We start from the raw sequence: 15,050 nt of genomic DNA, 5'->3' as shown, positions 1-15,050 counted from the left end.
AAATGTCAGACCTAGTCTGTCCCCAGACCATTCCAGTTAGGTAGGACCTGCCTAGGACAGCTGGGTGGCACAGTGGATAGAGTGCCAAGTCCAGAGTCAAGAAGACTCATCTTCCTGAGCTGAAATCTGACCTCAGATACTTCCTAGCTGGGTAATCCTGGGCAAGACACTTAATCCTGTTTGCCTCAGTTTCCTCACCTATAAAATGAGCTGGAGAAGGAAATGGTAAATCACTCCAATATCTTTGCCAAGAAAACCCCAATGGGGTCACAAGAGTCACGATGGGGTCACATGACTGAAGTGGCCAAATAACAACAAAGGACCTGCCAGTGTATGCTGTATACAGTGTGTGTATCATTGGTAGTCTTTGAGAGCTCAGGGTCTCCCAAAAACATGAGGAGGCCCTGAAGGAAAGCTTGAGAGAAGGCTGGGCATATCATCAAGGTTTGTTGTTCCTAGCAGGCTTTTTTTTTGGTTTTTTTTTTGGAGGGCAACTGGGGTTAAGTGACTCGCCCAAGGTCACATGGCTAGTAAGTGTGTCAAGTGTCTGAGACTGTATTTGAACTTAGGTCCTCCTGACTCCAGGGCCGGTGCTCTATTTACTGTACTACCTAGCCTCTCCTAGCAGGTATTTTTTAAGATAATAATCACATCTGTCTCTCCAATGCTGAACCCAGAGCTCATTTATCAAACCCTGATAAATGTTTGATGAATTGGAAATACTGCCTCAGGAGGGGGGCTGTATGTGAGAACAGTGTGTGGTTATGGCCATGGGGGAAGTACAGGCAGGGAGGAGGCAGGGGGGCCAGGGGCTACTCTGGGACTTCATCAAGGTGAGTGAGGACCTCTGTGATGAAAGATTTTTTCATGTGATTCCAGTCCTAGGGGATGGGCTCAGTGAGTAGACAGGAGAATCAGTGACTGGGGTGGGGGCTTAGTGAGAATGTGGTCAGAAGACCACAGTGAGGAGGCCAGAGGCTTAGTGAGGGATCATGGGATTGGAGATTTTAGAGCTGAAAGGGGCCTTAGAGGTTGTGGAGCGCAATGCCCTCATTTTCCAAACAGTAATAGCTAGCATTTATATAACCTTTAAGGTTTATGAAGTGCTTTACAAACCTTTTCTTATTTCATCCTTACAATAATCCTGTGAGGTAGGTGCTGTTATTATCCCCATTTCACAGATGAGAAAATTGAGGTTGAGAGAGATTATATGATTTGCTCATAGCATTAAGTAACCTGTCACACACCTCAAAAGTATTTGAGGCAGGATTTGAACTTCCTGCCTCTAAGTCCTGCCCAGGAAGTGGATAGGTTCTGGGTGAGGGGGCAGGAATTCAGTGAGGGCACAGGGATTCGCTGAAGCAGCTAGGAGCGTAGGGGGTGGTGTCAGGGTTCAGTGAGGGTATGGGAGTTCGATGAGTGAAGTGGGGATTTAGCACATAATGGGTAGTTACTATTGGCTACCCATTCATTGATTGACTGATTGAGTGATTGGGGGGGCCCAAAGAGGATGGAAGACTCAGGGAGGGAGGGAGGGGCTCAGTAAAGGGATGAGAGTCCCTTGAGGGAGGGAGAAGGGGCTCAGTGACAGGCTGAGGAGTTCAATGAGGAGATGTCAGCCAATTAAAGGGGTGGGGCCTCCATGAGAGGGCCAAGGGTTCAGGCAGGGGATGGGACTCCATGAGAATTGAGACAGATGGAGGCTGGTGACGGGTTAGAAGCTCAGGAGAAGGCTGGAGGCTCATGAATCCAATCTGCTTCTTGCCTGTCTCCCCCTCTGTGGTCATTACTATTCTCTATCTGCCTAGACTCTCCTCCCAATCCCTGATCTTCACCTCTCTGCACTAACCCCTTTACAACCCAGCCTGTATTCCTTAGCTCAGCATCCAGTGTCCTGGCTGCCCTCTGTTCCTGAAAATATCCCAGGCCTTGTTTTCACAGCTGCTTCTGGGGGCTCCTTGGGGACTATTCCCCACCCCCTAAAAGACAGGTGCTGGCTTTCTGGGCTCAAGAGCTTGGAGCAGGGTAGTGAATGACCCTTCTCCTTGTCCTTGGGGCTTCAGCATAGGCTGGGGGAGAAGAGTGTCCAAAGGAGGGAGGCACTTATGCCTCTTTTGGTCCACGCTGCTTTGCTGGGGCTCTGTTAGGGAAGGTAGTTAGTACTCATGATTAGTGCCCTCTCCAAAGCAGCTCTGGGCTCCCAAGACAGGGCTGAAGGCTTGTCTCAGTTGTTTGAGTTGGCAAACTGAGTCTGGGACCCTGAAATGACCAGGCCCGAGGTCACATTGGTGAGCTGAGAACAGGATTCAAGGAAGTCAGCAAATGCTGCCCTGGCCACCTTTCCCCCAATTCCTGTGACTAAAATCCTTTACAGTAGATGGAGAGGGGGCAGCAGTAGTGTTGTGGAAAGAATGTGGAGCCTACGGTCATACTGTCACTGAATCATCCTCTAGAGCCCAAAGGGCCTAGAGGTCAGCTTGGTCAATCGCTCATTTTATAGATGAGGAAACTGAGGCTCAGAGAGGTAAAGCAGCTTGCTTAAGGGCCCATGCCCCAGAGCTCAGATCTGAACCCAGTCCATCATTCTTCCCACTGCACCACACTGCAGGAAGACCTTTGATACCATGGCTGTGGCCATTAGCTCAGCAACAACCTCCCCTAGCCTTACATTCTTCATCCATAGCATGGGGATGCTAGTAATTATAGCACAGATTTCACAAGGTTTTTGAGAGAGGATTGAATGAACTAATAGACGTAAAGTTCTTTGCACACTTTAGCTATAATTCTCAAGTCTGGCCTCAGGAAGCATTCCATGATTGGCCCCTCTGCTCCTTAACTCGTGTAATTGCTTGGTTTATATTGGACTCACAGAACTCGGGAAGTCTCCTTCATCAGACTGGAGCTCCCTGAGGGCAGGGGCTTTCTTCCTCCCATTGTATTGGAAGCCCCCTGAAGAAAGGGATTGCATACCCCCCCCAAGACTAGGGGGGTATCCCCTGGAGCCACCCCCAGACCCTGCCCTCAAGGGGTAGAAAGCATTCCTGCAGCTGGTGAGTTGGAACTGAAGAGATGGGCTCAGGCTGAAGGGAAGTACAGGGGACTGTGCTAAGTACATACCATCTCTGAACCACTGGATGGTTGTCTGGCCATCAGGCACATCTTGACTGAAAGTACAGGCCAAGATGAAGGGCTCCTTCTCCCTGGCAAAAACAGGCTGCAACACAGATTCGAACTCAACGTCTGGGCCCAGCAGAAATCCTGTGGAGAGAACATGTAGCCTTAGGCCTGCCCCAGAGGATGGATCAGAGCAGGGTCCAGGCTATTACAGGGGAATCTAAAGTGCCCTTGTCCAGGCCACTGATAATTCAAACGTCAATTTTCTAAGCATGTTGTCCTATCTTCCCCACCCCAGGAGATTGTAATCATTTCATTGGAAATTTTCTACAGACAAACTGAAAGACTGTAAACTTTGTAAGGGTAGGCATGATAGTGCTTTTATTTTTGTGTTTCCAGATGTGAGCACAGGGACTGGCATTAGCAGATGCTTGGGCAAACATATGAAGAATTGTTGAATTGAATCTGACACTTTGTAAGAGGTAATTTATCACCACCAAGCTCTCCGTTGGTTTGTTTGAGCAGCCCTGAAGCATGCTGGGTATCAGTGAGAAGTCGGTCTATAAGACTTCTATCAGCTGAGTTACAAATAGATGAGAAAGCACATTGAATTCTAATTGGAGGCAGCTAAATGGGAAATCCAGGACCTTAAGACAAAGGTATCCATAACTATGTTTTGCTGCCTCTTCCCTATTCCCATCCTCTTCCCCCCCACCCCAGTTCCTTACTTTTAAATATCTCTGAATCGAAGCCAGCCTCTTTTCCCAGATATTCTGCAAAATCAAGAAAGATGATCAGGGCTCTGAGTAGACTACAGCCTCATATTTCTATGGGGTCAGGAACTAGGGTTGGGAATCAGGACCCTTAGCTGCTCAAGCTTCTAGCCACGACATAGGACAGCAGGGAGAGAACAGAAGAAGCCTTTGGACAGTGTGAGGAAATAGTCTCTTAGCCAAGGACACCCACCCTGGAGCCAGGTTGATGACAGGAGCAGATCCATCATCTAGAGGGATTGCTTTTTCCATTTAGTTGACTGGAGGTGAATGTTCCACTGAGGGCATTTAAGTGCTCAGCTGTGGCTACTTCTTCTGAGGGGGTGGGGCCGGGAGGGAAGGATTTTAAAACATAAAGGTCTGAGGTATGAGGGACCTTTGGATATAGAATGTCAGAGCTAGAAGGGTCCTTAGAATATAGAATGCCAGATGTGAGAGTGAACTTAGAACATAGAATGTCAAATCTGGGAGGAGCCTTAGAATATAGAATGTCAGAGCTGGAAGGGATCCTGGGATCACCTAATCCATATTCCTCATTTTATCAATGGAGAAGCTGAGGTCCAGAGAGGTCAGTTAGTTGCCCAAGGACATACAGTGAGTTAGTATGAACTCACACCTTCTGAATTCTACCAAGTTCAATGCTTTTAAAGAACTATTCTAGAGTCCCTTCCTTCCCTCCTCTCCTTCCCTCTTTCCTCCCTCCCTCCCTTCCTTCCTTCCTCCCTTCCTCCCTTCCTTCCTTCCTTCCTTCCTTCCTTCCTTCCTTCCTTCCTTCCTTGGCAATTGAGGTTAAATGATTTGCCCAGGGTCACACAACAAGTGTCTGAGGCCAGATTTGAATTCAGGTCATCCTGACTCCAGGGCTGATGCTCTATCCATTGGGCCACCTAGCTGCCCCTGTCTTTCTCTAGCCTTGAGGTGAGTCTATAAGTGAGCCTACCTCTCTAACAGACTTTTCCAGGGACTGTCATGAGTCCATAAAGCAGGGAGGGCCTTTGATAGTCAATTAATCCATCCCCTTGCCACCAAATCCATTCTGCCTGAGGGAACTCAGAGGAAGGCACACTGGATTACTAATCTGAGGACTATAACTCAGATTGTGACCCTGCTGTTTATTACCAGTGTGACCTTTACCTCTCTGGGTCTTAGTTTTCTCATCTGTAAAATGAGGGGGCTAGACTTGATCTCTAAGGCTACTTCCAGCTTTAAATCCTGTGGTCTATTTGTAGGTGGTACAGTGGATAGAGTACCTGGCCTGGAGTCAGGAAGACCTGAATTCAAATCCAGTTTCAGATACTTACTAGCTGTGTGACTCTGGGCAAGTCACCTAACCCCTATTTGCCTCAGTTCCTCATCCGTAAAATGGGGACACATTGGAAAAGGAAAGGGCAAACCATTTCAATATCTTTGCCAAGAAAACCTCAAATGGAGTCATGAAGAGATGGGCATGACTCAACAACAACAACACACTGTGGTTTACACACCCAGAGAAGGAAGTTCTGTGCCCATCCAGACCCATTCCTGTGCATGCATTATAAAGGGAGTTCTTCTTCATATCTGGTCACAGGCCCATTTCCACATCTGGCTATGGACAGGCAGACACCACGAGGGTCTCAACTAGCATGAGACCAATGGGGGAAGGACTTACTCCGAACAAGGACTTTTGCGAAAGAGGAGGCTTGGCCATAGGCATTCTTCACCTTGACGGTGTAAGTGGCTGAATCCTCTACTGTACATCTAGAAAGGAGGAAAAACTGAGGGGGATGGCAATCAGTGCATGGGGTCTCAGTTGCAGCCCTTTGGTTTTGTTTCTAAAATGGGTTCAATGGAAACTCACCACTCCCATCCTTCATTCTGGGCCTGGATTTTGGATGAATTAGAATATCACAGATTCTTTGATCTGGGGCAAGCCTTTGAGATCATCTTGACCCAACCCCTCATTTTGCAAATGAGGAAGGTTAGGCCAAGAGAGACATGTGACTTACCACTGGGATCCAGTCCCCTATGACATCTTACCCCACCCTACCCCAAATACCGGCTCCTTGAATTCCACCAATATGCATGTCTTGCTTCCTTCATAGGAAGATCGACTCCTTCTTGAAAAAACCTTTCCTGATCAATCCCACTAGGCACCAAACATTCTTCCAGATTGGAGACTGTATCTCCTTATTCTTTGTATTCAGCAGAGCTTATAACTAGCATTTTCTTATGCTAGTCAAGCATCCTTGGGGGAGGAAAAGGGAAGATATACCAAGAGATGGAACAGAGGAGAACTCACCTGGGGTGCTTGTTTTTGGGGATGAAGCCTGTTCCAGGACATCATGAGGCCAATGCTGGGGAAACCATTATTTGGGGCATAGGCTAGGCTAGAAAGGAGCTCACTTAGGGGGAGAAGGAATATATTCTCAGAAGACCAGGTTTCTGAGGTTTCTACAATTTCTGTGGTTGAAGGACTGCAAGTGACCTTTAAATTTCAGTATCTAGGGACAAAGTTCCAATTGCCTCATCCTTTGTTCTTTCATCACCTTGTTACCTGTCAGTGGTACCTCTCATTTGAAGAAACTGTTTCCATAGAAACAACATTACAATTATTCCTCCCTATAATAGATAATTGGTAAAAACAACTTCAGGTACAATGTATTCAATTCTATGGTTTAGATGCAATAATTTAGATACAATGTATTTATGACAGTGAGACCACCTTAAGTGGCGCTCTCTTGATACATGTTTGTTCTCTTCTCAGTCCAGAATTATCCTGTAAGCAAGAGCCTTATTTTTGGTTCTTTCACTCAGTGTCTAGCCTGGGATACCCTGATCTGAATGAATTTTCTAAGAGCAGGCTAAGAAGAGGATTTGAAAGAAAGCTCTTGGTTTTAAAGTCCAAAGTCCCTGGAGAGATAGGCAGAAAAGATATATCACCTTCTGATCTCCAAGGTGAGCAACCCAAAACGATTCTTCATGATGTACTTCCCAGCAGGGAAGAGGCGAGGATCAATCCTAACATCATTTTTGTACCTGTGGAAACAAGACCATTTGACAGTGAGGGTGGAAGGGGTAGGGGGAGACATTTGGAGAGGTCCCAGGGTAGTATAATGGAAACAGTAGTAGATTTGAAGTCAAAAGACCTTGGCTGGACGCCCATACTGACATTTACTGCTTGTATGACCTTGGACAATTCACTTAACTATGTTAAGCCTCAGTTTCCTCATCTGTAAAATGGAGATAATAATACTAGCATTCCTTGGCTTTGGGGCTGTTGTGAGGAAAGTACATTGTAAACCTTAATGCCTTTAGAAATGTGTGTTACTATTACTAGGGAGTGGAGAACTGATCCTTTCCCAAACTGGTCAGGTCTACCTAATCCCAGATCAGGACATTGGGAAGAAAGCCAATGGATGTATTGGGCTGCTGATCAGAACTGGAATTAGGTGGTGACCAAAGGGTATTATTTCAGGTGGTAAAATTTAGAGGGTGCCACTTTTTTTTTTTTTTACTAGCGGGTGCTACAGATAATTTAGCTCCAGGCACCAGATACATAAATATCCAGACCACCAAAGTCTGCCAGTTCTGTTTCTCAAAACAACTTGGGGATTGGGCTTTCTCCTTCACCCTTCTTCTACTGTTCTTAACCCCCTTCAAGTTCTAGCAGTTCTTTTTTTTTGTGGCGGGAAAAAAAATGGAGACTAAGAGAATGTCCATCATTTGAAGAATGACAGGATAAATGGTGGTTTATGAATGGAATACTGTTTTGCTGGAGCAGCAGCTAAGTGGAGCCATAGTGCACAGAGCTCTGTGCCTGTCATCAGGAATATCTGATTAAATAGTCCCTGACAATAACTGTGTGACCTTGGGCAAGTCACTTCACCCTGTTTGCCTCAGTTTCTTCCTCATCTATAAAATGAGCTGCAGAAGGAAATGACAAACCGCTCTGCCAAGAAAACCCCAAATGGAGTAGCAAAAAATTCAGACATTACTGAAAAACTACTGAACCCCCCCCCAAATTGTGCTGGAAGAAATGGGGAAATAGATCATTTCAAAGAGAAGTGCAGAGACTTATGTGAACTGAGAATAATTTATCCTAAAACATCAATATTATAAAAATGATCAGTTTTGAGGACTTTTATAAACTGATGACAGAAATGAGCAGAACCAGGAGGAACAAGGACAAGATTTCTTAAAACCATGAGAACTCTGGTCAACTCAAAACCATCAAGGCTTCCCCAGGATGGATCATGAAATATTCTTTCCATTAAAAAGAGATGATAGATTTAGGGTTCAGAATGATGCACATGTTTTTGTATACAGCTATTCGGGTAGTTCATTTTGCTTGGTGGTTCAAATTTCTCACGAGGAATTTTTCTTTTCTTTTCTTTTTTAAAATGAGGGGGATAGGAAAGGGAGAAATAGACTTAGACTAATTTTAAAAATTAGAGATATGGGGTAGGTGTTATAGATGTGAATAATTTGTTGGTACTTTATGATTAGTTTTTAGGATTAACTGCTTTACTTTTTTATAAGAGACCTCTCTAGAAGTGGGAGTAATCCATAAATATTAGCAATACTTTAAAAAAAAGGGAGCATTTTTTACATTTTTCAAATAAAGTAAGTACCACATTTCAAAAACACATTTCTCTTCACTTGGAAATCCCATAGCAAGATCTCACTAATCCTCAGTTACAAGTGAGATTCTTGCCTAAATTGCAGGTAACCTTCTTACAGAATCTGTTCCAAAGTTTACATTTAATTTCTTGGCTTATTTTGCAAGGGAACTGGGAAAGTATCTAACATATGGAGAAATCACAATCCTGACAAAACATTCTTTGGCTCTGTCTTTAGAAAGCCCCTGGCAAGGCATACTTTGCTTCCATGGTATAAACCATTTTTTTCCCCAGCCATCCAAATCCCAACATCCTAGGGGAGCAAGGGGCAGGATTTTTTTTAAAAAAGCTTCATTTTTAACAATCTGTCCAAGACACCTCAATAAGAGGGGAGTTAAATAGTCCCTGACAATAACTGTGTGACCTTGGGCAAATCACTTCACCCTGTTTGCCTCAGTTTCCTCCTTATCTATAAAATGAGCTGCAGAAGGAAATGACAAACCGCTCTGCCAAGAAAACCCCAAATGGAGTATATATTGTGAGGGGAGAACAAGGGATGAGGGAGGGGAGTGAGGGAAGGTGTCAAAGGAGGCAGGAGTACTGAGAACTTGAAGCATAAACTGAGATTGATCCTCTGATTCTGGGTCCCAGTAGGCTACCTGACCTATATCTTCAGCCACTGCTCCTACCCAACACCTTTCCCTAGCCCACCAAACAGATGTATCTGACACATGGTCTTGTGGCACCCTTGGGTCAAAGGAAACAAATTCTTCCCCCTCCTCACCTCTACCCTCCTGGCAAGCTGTGGGTGGGCAGGGTTAGAGGAGCATGTGTTATATGGGGCGTCAGCCTAGTTCCCTGGGTGATGAGCGAGTCCTTCCTCCAGGGTGACTGTACCCAATAAAGAGCTGATCTGAACAGTACAGTGAGATGAGCTCTGGTGCACCGGTTAGAACAGGGATTCTTAACTTTTTGTATGTCTTTCATAGTCTGGTGAAACCTAACTCTGCCATGGTTTATTGCCATGACTTGCCCACAGTCATACAGTTGGCAATATCTAAAGCTGGATTTGAATCTGAGTCTTCCTGATTCTGTTTCCCTGAAACACTTCAGGGGATCTCAAAACTATTTTCCTTATATCATATCATATCATATCACATCATCATATCAGAAGGACATACTAGATATCAGTTAGAAGTGAATAGAAATAAAGATGTTATCTTTGTCCCATGCAAGTATACAGATCCTCTGATATCTATTCACAGACTCCTTGGAGGTCTATGGACCCCAGATTAAGAGGATGAATTAGAGGATGGGGGTCCAAATCCTACCTCTCAGATTCAGTACTTCTATGACCTCAGGCAAATTACTTGACCTCTCTGAGCTTTAGTTTCTTCATCTGTAAAATGAGTGGATTAGACTAGATGGCTTCTAAGTTCCCTTCAAGCTCTAGAGCTATGACTGTGACATTCTATGAGGTTCCTGCCTCACAGGGATGTGAGACTAAAATGAAGTCATAGATAGGAGATGCTTAGAAGACCTGAAAGCTTTTTCTAAATGCTGACTATTATTATTTTTCTTTTACTATCCTAGTACAACAGACCTTCTCTACCAGTTCCACGGACTCTTGAAAAGTAACACAGTAATGGGAATAGTGTTGGATTGACATGACCTTGTTTCTAATCCCACCTTTGATACTGGCTGCATGAGATGATACATGGAAAGTATTTTGCAAATATAAGGAACTGTATAAATGGATGATGATGATGATGATGATTGCAATAGACTCCCAACATCTTCACATTTCTATTCTCTCTCCTGCCAGACCATTCTTCATAGCACAGCTAGTATAATTTTTCTTAAGCATAAATTGGGTCATGTCACTCCTTTGCTCAAAAATCTTCAATGGCTCCCCATTACCTACTGAGCAAATTTCGGACTCCTTTGCTTAGCAATTGAGGCTCCCTGTAGCTTGGGGCCACACTCATTTTTCCAGCTCCTTTCCTCCATTCATTCTGTACTCCAGCCAAACAGGTATGTTCTCTGTCCCTGAAATTTGCTGCTGGCTCTTCTACCTCTGTGCTCCCCCTCATCCTGTCACCTAGGTTTGCTGTGGCCTCTGGGCTCCTCTTTACCTGCTGAATCCCCAAACTCCCTTGAGAAGGTTTCCTTATACACATTAATGCTGGTGCCTTCCTTCTATTAATTAATCTTCATTTTATCCTGTCTAGTACTTGTTTGGTCATAGTTGTTTGCATGTTCTCTCCCCAATTCCACTGTGACCTCCTTGAGAGAGGGGACTGACTTTTCCTCCTTCCTTCCTTCCTTCCTTCCTTTTTTTCTTTTTCTTTTTTTTTTTTTTTTTTGCTTTTTGGAGGGCAATTAGGGTTAAGTGACTTGCCCAAGATCACATGGCTAGTTTTGGCATTAAGTGTCTGAGGACAGATTTGAACCCAGGTCCTCCTGACTCCAGGGCCGGTGCTCTACTCACTGTGCCACCTCCTCCTTTTTTTTCTATTCCCAGTAATTAACACAGTGCCTGGTACATAATTGTTGTCCAATAGATTTTTAGTCATGTCTGATTCTTCCTGACCCCATTTGGGGTTTTCTTGGCAGAGATACTGGAATGGCTTGCCATTTCCTTCTCCAGCTCATTTTACAGATGAGGAAATTGAGGCAGACAGGGTTAAGTGACATGCCCAGGGTCACACAGCTAGGAAGTATCAGGCCAGATTTGAATTCAGGAAGATGAATCATCCTACCTCTAGGCCTGGTGCTCTATCCACCTTGCCACCTAGCTGCTGGTATGTGGTAGGGCCTTATTAAATGCAGACCGACTGACTGATCTATATGCCACCACCTCCAGGAAGCCTGCCCTGGTGCCCCCAGGTCAGTAACCACCTTAACTTTAAACTTCCTGTGTATCTCTCTAATGAATTGATAGAAGAGCAGTATGGTATAATGGTAGAGAGCCTTACCTCCTTACTAGACTGGAAGCTCCATAAAGGCAGAATTGTGCTTTATCTGATTTTTTTTCTTGTAGTACTTGTGCACATAGTAGGTGCCTAATACATGCTTGTTAAATGAATGAACAAATCAATGATCTATCAGGATTGCTGGGACTAGTTTATAGGTAAAAAAAGAAAAACTGAGGCCATAAGAGGGGAAGTGTCTTCTAGAATCTAGAGTTGTAAATGAGCTTAGAAATGATTTTGTCCACTCACCTCATTTTGCAGATGAGGAGGAAAGTGGCTTATCTCTGTCTCAGCAGTTGCTGAGCTGGGAGCAGCCCCCAGGTCTCCTGGCACCATTACCTCAAGCTGCCTCTGCATGGCTCCCTAGCAAGTTGGGGGCAACTGCCAGGATGGGAAGTACCCTCTTCTCTCTCCCTGACTGGGAATCTACTGAAGCCTCTGTTAAAATCCTTCAGGCTAATTTGCTTCCCATAGTGCCCAAAGATGGAAAAATGATCTTCTATGCCCAGACCTGGCGAAGATATCTCCAGGGCTCCTGAGTCACTCCCATTTGGCCGTGGGCACAACCTTGGTCCAGAGCCAGGAATCTTTCTGCATGTGTTATGGCAACCGGGTCATCAGAAACAGCCCCTCTTGTATTAAGCTTTCAGGAGACGCCCTTGGCTTACAGCCATGGGACTGGGAGGGAGCCAGGTTTGACTGCTAGGATTTAGGCAGTTGAGACATGGTTGCTACCACTCCCTATTCCCACCCATGAGAACATCAGCCCAAGTGTGGGAAGAGCAAGGCTAAGAGGGACCAACATTCCCCGAAATAATTAGAGCTATCCTAAGGTAGAATGGGCTGACTTAAGAGGCATGGGGTTCCCCTTCACTGAATGACCACCTGAGTGCTATACTATAGATTCCTTTTCAATATGGATTGGTCTGTCCTACCTCTCAAAATCTGTGATTCATCCTCATGATGGCCCTGTGAGATGGGCAGGACAGAAGGCAATGTGGTACCCTGGACAGTGCTAATCACAGATTTGAAGCTGGAAGAAATATGGGAGACTATGGAGTCTAATCCCTCTGTTTTACAAATGGGAAAACTGAGGCACAGAGAAATTAAGTGACTTGCCCACAGTCAACAGTTGGCAGTATCTGAAGCTAGATTTGAATCTGAGTCTTCCTGACCCCAAGACTAGTGGTTTTCAGAGACCCCTATGTTTCCCTGAAACACTTCAGGGGATCTCAAAATTATTTTCCTTATAATATTATGACATTGTTTGCCCATTAAAATACTTGTCCCTCTCCCAACTACCTTATCTATGTGAGGTTGGATTTTATTTATATACTTCACCCAAACAGTATTGCAACAGACTGAATGTAGAAGCAGATATTTCTCATATCTTCTGTAAAGCTGAACAATAAAGAGATTTGCAAAAATATGTAAAACAATGGTACTCTTCTCACTAGTTTTTTTTTAATTTTGAAAATAAAGTTATTGTTCACAAAATATGTTATCTTTATTAATATAATGGAATTATTTTAAAATTAATTAATAAATATTTTTAAAATGTATTTATTTCAATTCCTAAGAAAGTAAATATAAATAAATATAACTCATCTAAACAAAAACTCTTTAGGGCCCTCTATAATTCTTTATAATGTTAAGTGGTCTTGAGGCAGTTAGGTACAGTGGAGAGCACTGGGTCTGGAGTCAGGAAGACCTCAGTTTAAATCCAGTCTCTGATACTTACTAGCTGTATGACCCTGGGCAAGTCACTTAACCCTGTTTGCTTCAGTTTCCTCATCTGTAAAATGAGCTGGAGAATGAAATGGCAAATCACTCCAGGATCTTTGTTAAGAAAACCCCAAATGGGGTCAGGAAGAGTCAGACAAGACTAAAAACCAACCCAACAAAAGGGTTCCTGAGACTAGAAAGTTCTAGAACCACTGCTCTACCCTGATGATGTCTCTTTGAAACAAGAGAACTGGGTTTTGAGGGCCAGCTCTGCCACTAATTAGCTGTGCAGATTTGATTGAGACACATGACTTCCCATATTCTTTATAGGCTATACATTTCTTAAGGTTAAAGAATGTTTCCCTTTTGTATTCATGACTCCAGTGCCTTGCACAAAATCCTAACTTAAGAAATGCTGAGTAAATGAATAAATGAATGTTTACTGAACTGAAAATGAGACAAATGATATTTTATACTATTGGACAAGGAAGTAGAATAATAGATGTAACAACATAGCAACGTGTAATAGGACCGTGGATTGTAAACTGCCTTGCAAGTAGGAGCTATTGTTATTATCTTTGCTTTGCCAAGGAGGAAACCTAGGCTCAGACTGGTAAAATGGCTTACCCAGGATTCCATAGCATGTTATCTACCGTGTTTCCCCGATAATAAGACCTATCCCAAAAATAAGCCCTCCCCTTACTGTGTAAGATTCCTCTAAAACAAGCCCTCCCCCGAAAATAAGCCCTACTGAGATTGCTACTGTAGTGAAGGTGATCCCCTGTGCTACACGCTACATTACGGTACCCTCTGTATGCACCGTCCCCCTCCCTCCCCCCGTGAAATGCATGCCGCACTCCGAGCTGCATCCAATCAGAGCTGCAGCAGCGAGCACGTCATCCTGTTCTTCCCCAGTGATTTGCTTATTGAATAAAGGTACATTTTTTTTGTTCACATTTACCTGTTTATTAAAATTGCTGTCAATATTCACTAAAATAAGCCCTCCCCTGAAAATAAGCCCTCTGGTGTTTTTCCTGTCCAAAAAAATATAATAAGACAGTGTCTTATTATCGGGGAAACACGGTATGGAGCCAAGAGGAGAATCCTCCTTCTGTATCTCTACCTTTTTATAGTCTTTTTTTTTTTTAAGCAATCGGGGTTAAGTAACTTGCTCAAGGTTACACAGCCAGTTATTTCTGGGTGTGGTGCTAAATATCTGAGCCTGGATTTGATCCCCAGGTCATCCTGACACTGGAGCTGGTGCTCTTACTCGCTGAACCACCTGGCCACCCCTAAGCAATTGGGGTTAAGTAACTTGCTCAAGGTTACACAGCCAGGTGTTTCTGGGTGGGTGCTAAGTGTCAGCCCAGATTCGATCCCCAGGTCATCCTGACACTGGAGCCGGTGCTCTTACTCACTGTGCTACCTGGCCGCCCCCCTTTTTATAGTCTTGCCATGACTCTGGTCTAGTACGTTAACTCTCAGTCCTACTCCACTCAACATTGGAGCCCATCAGTTTATTCTCAATGGCCAACCCTTCTGGGTCACAAGACTATAGATCTGGCACTGAATAGGAAAACTGAAGCCCAGAGAAGGAAAGTGATTTGTTGAAATTCCAACAGCAGAATGAGAACAGAGGTGGGGGGATCGAACTTGGTCCCTGCCTCCAAATTCAGTGCTTCTTCACTGTCTCCTCCAAATTTCTCTCTTCTCAGGTTTCCTCATTCCTAAAGGGGATGCTCAGCTCTGAACAACTGTGTTAGGGACCCTCCAAAATAATATTTTTATGACCCTCTGCCCCACACAGAGCTGGCTGAGAGGGAGCTAAGAATATCTTTATGGAGAGATGCCTGTAGCCAGTTTTG

General features: G+C 44.3%; 1 protein-coding gene across 3 annotated transcripts in view; it reads right to left on the bottom strand.

Annotated features, from left to right (window-relative positions):
- The window catches only part of MYOM3 (myomesin 3), an 86,560-nt gene that overhangs the window by 58,931 nt on the left and 12,579 nt on the right, over positions 1–15,050 (bottom strand). For 2 of the 3 annotated variants that reach the window (XM_069079419.1, XM_069079421.1), the window contains exons 6-9: positions 6,807–6,902; positions 5,536–5,624; positions 3,843–3,887; positions 3,118–3,258 (exon numbers count right to left, since the gene is read on the bottom strand). In XM_069079419.1, the coding sequence (XP_068935520.1) occupies positions 3,118–3,258; positions 3,843–3,887; positions 5,536–5,624; positions 6,807–6,902 (371 nt within the window). Of the gene's footprint in view, positions 1–3,117; positions 3,259–3,842; positions 3,888–5,535; positions 5,625–6,806; positions 6,903–11,709; positions 12,064–15,050 lie in introns of those variants that run through there. The other variant, XM_069079422.1, reaches the window with a different exon arrangement.

Source organism: Petaurus breviceps, unplaced genomic scaffold, assembly GCF_028583685.1.
Source record: "Petaurus breviceps papuanus isolate PSGF00001 unplaced genomic scaffold, PetGlider_PUasm1.0 91041, whole genome shotgun sequence".
Classification (NCBI taxonomy): domain Eukaryota; kingdom Metazoa; phylum Chordata; class Mammalia; order Diprotodontia; family Petauridae; genus Petaurus; species Petaurus breviceps.
Note: the sequence above shows the minus strand (reverse complement) of the source record. Positions and strands in the feature narration are given on the sequence as shown.